This window comes from Octopus bimaculoides, chromosome 10, assembly GCF_001194135.2.
Source record: "Octopus bimaculoides isolate UCB-OBI-ISO-001 chromosome 10, ASM119413v2, whole genome shotgun sequence".
Taxonomy (NCBI): domain Eukaryota; kingdom Metazoa; phylum Mollusca; class Cephalopoda; order Octopoda; family Octopodidae; genus Octopus; species Octopus bimaculoides.
In genome coordinates, this window is record NC_068990.1 from 90,753,766 (window position 1) to 90,754,591 (window position 826).

Sequence of the window (826 nt, forward strand, 5' to 3'; positions counted from 1 at the left end):
GTGTGTGTGTGTGTGTGTGTGTGTGTGTGTGTGAGTGAAAACCTACATATAGTAAATATACAAACTAATCTTACTCTTTTACTTGTTTCAGTCATTTGACTGTGGCCATGCTGGAGCACTGCCTTTAGTCGAACAAATCGACCCCAGGTCTTATTCTTTGTAAGCCTAGCACTTATTTTATCAGTCTTTTTTGCCAAACTGCTAACTTACGGGGATGTAAACACACCAACATTGGTTTTCAAGCAATGATAGAGGTACAAACACAGACACACAAACATATACATACATACATATAGGTGAGGACAAATATCCATCAAATGTAAATAATGTAAATAATGTAGATAATTCCTCGTCTCTTAAATATAGAACTGTGTAGAGTGAATGCTACAATTTACCTTTCTTCTCCCTATTGTGTTCCAACAGGTTCCTGTCATTGTGAAGTGTAGTGGGAGACTCAACTCGGTACTGAGGTGTGGCCCCAAGAAGATCATTCAGGATATGAATGATTGTACTGATATTCCTCTTGGGTTTCCCATCTAAATCCTGCAATGAAGGATCCAGGGTACCTACGGAAACAAAAGAGAAACAAACATCATTGTTGTAATTATAATTATCAATATGTTCTTTTCTACTCTAGGCACATCATCATCATCATCATCATCATCGTTTAACGCCCGCTTTCCATGCTAGCATGGGTTGGACGATTTGACTGAGGACTGGCGAACCAGATGGCTACACCAGACTCCAGTCTGATTTGGCAGAGTTTCTACAGCTGCACAAGGTCTGAAATTTTGGGGGAGGTGAACCAGTCCATGAGATCGACCCC

At 40.3% G+C, this 826-nt stretch overlaps 1 protein-coding gene across 1 annotated transcript in view; it reads right to left on the minus strand.

The window, feature by feature from the left end:
- Positions 1–826, minus strand: part of LOC106879505 (midnolin-B) — a 15,448-nt gene that overhangs the window by 10,991 nt on the left and 3,631 nt on the right. The window contains exon 5 of the mRNA XM_014929113.2: positions 396–566. Coding sequence (XP_014784599.2) covers positions 396–566 — 171 coding nt within the window. The remainder of the gene's footprint in view (positions 1–395; positions 567–826) is intronic.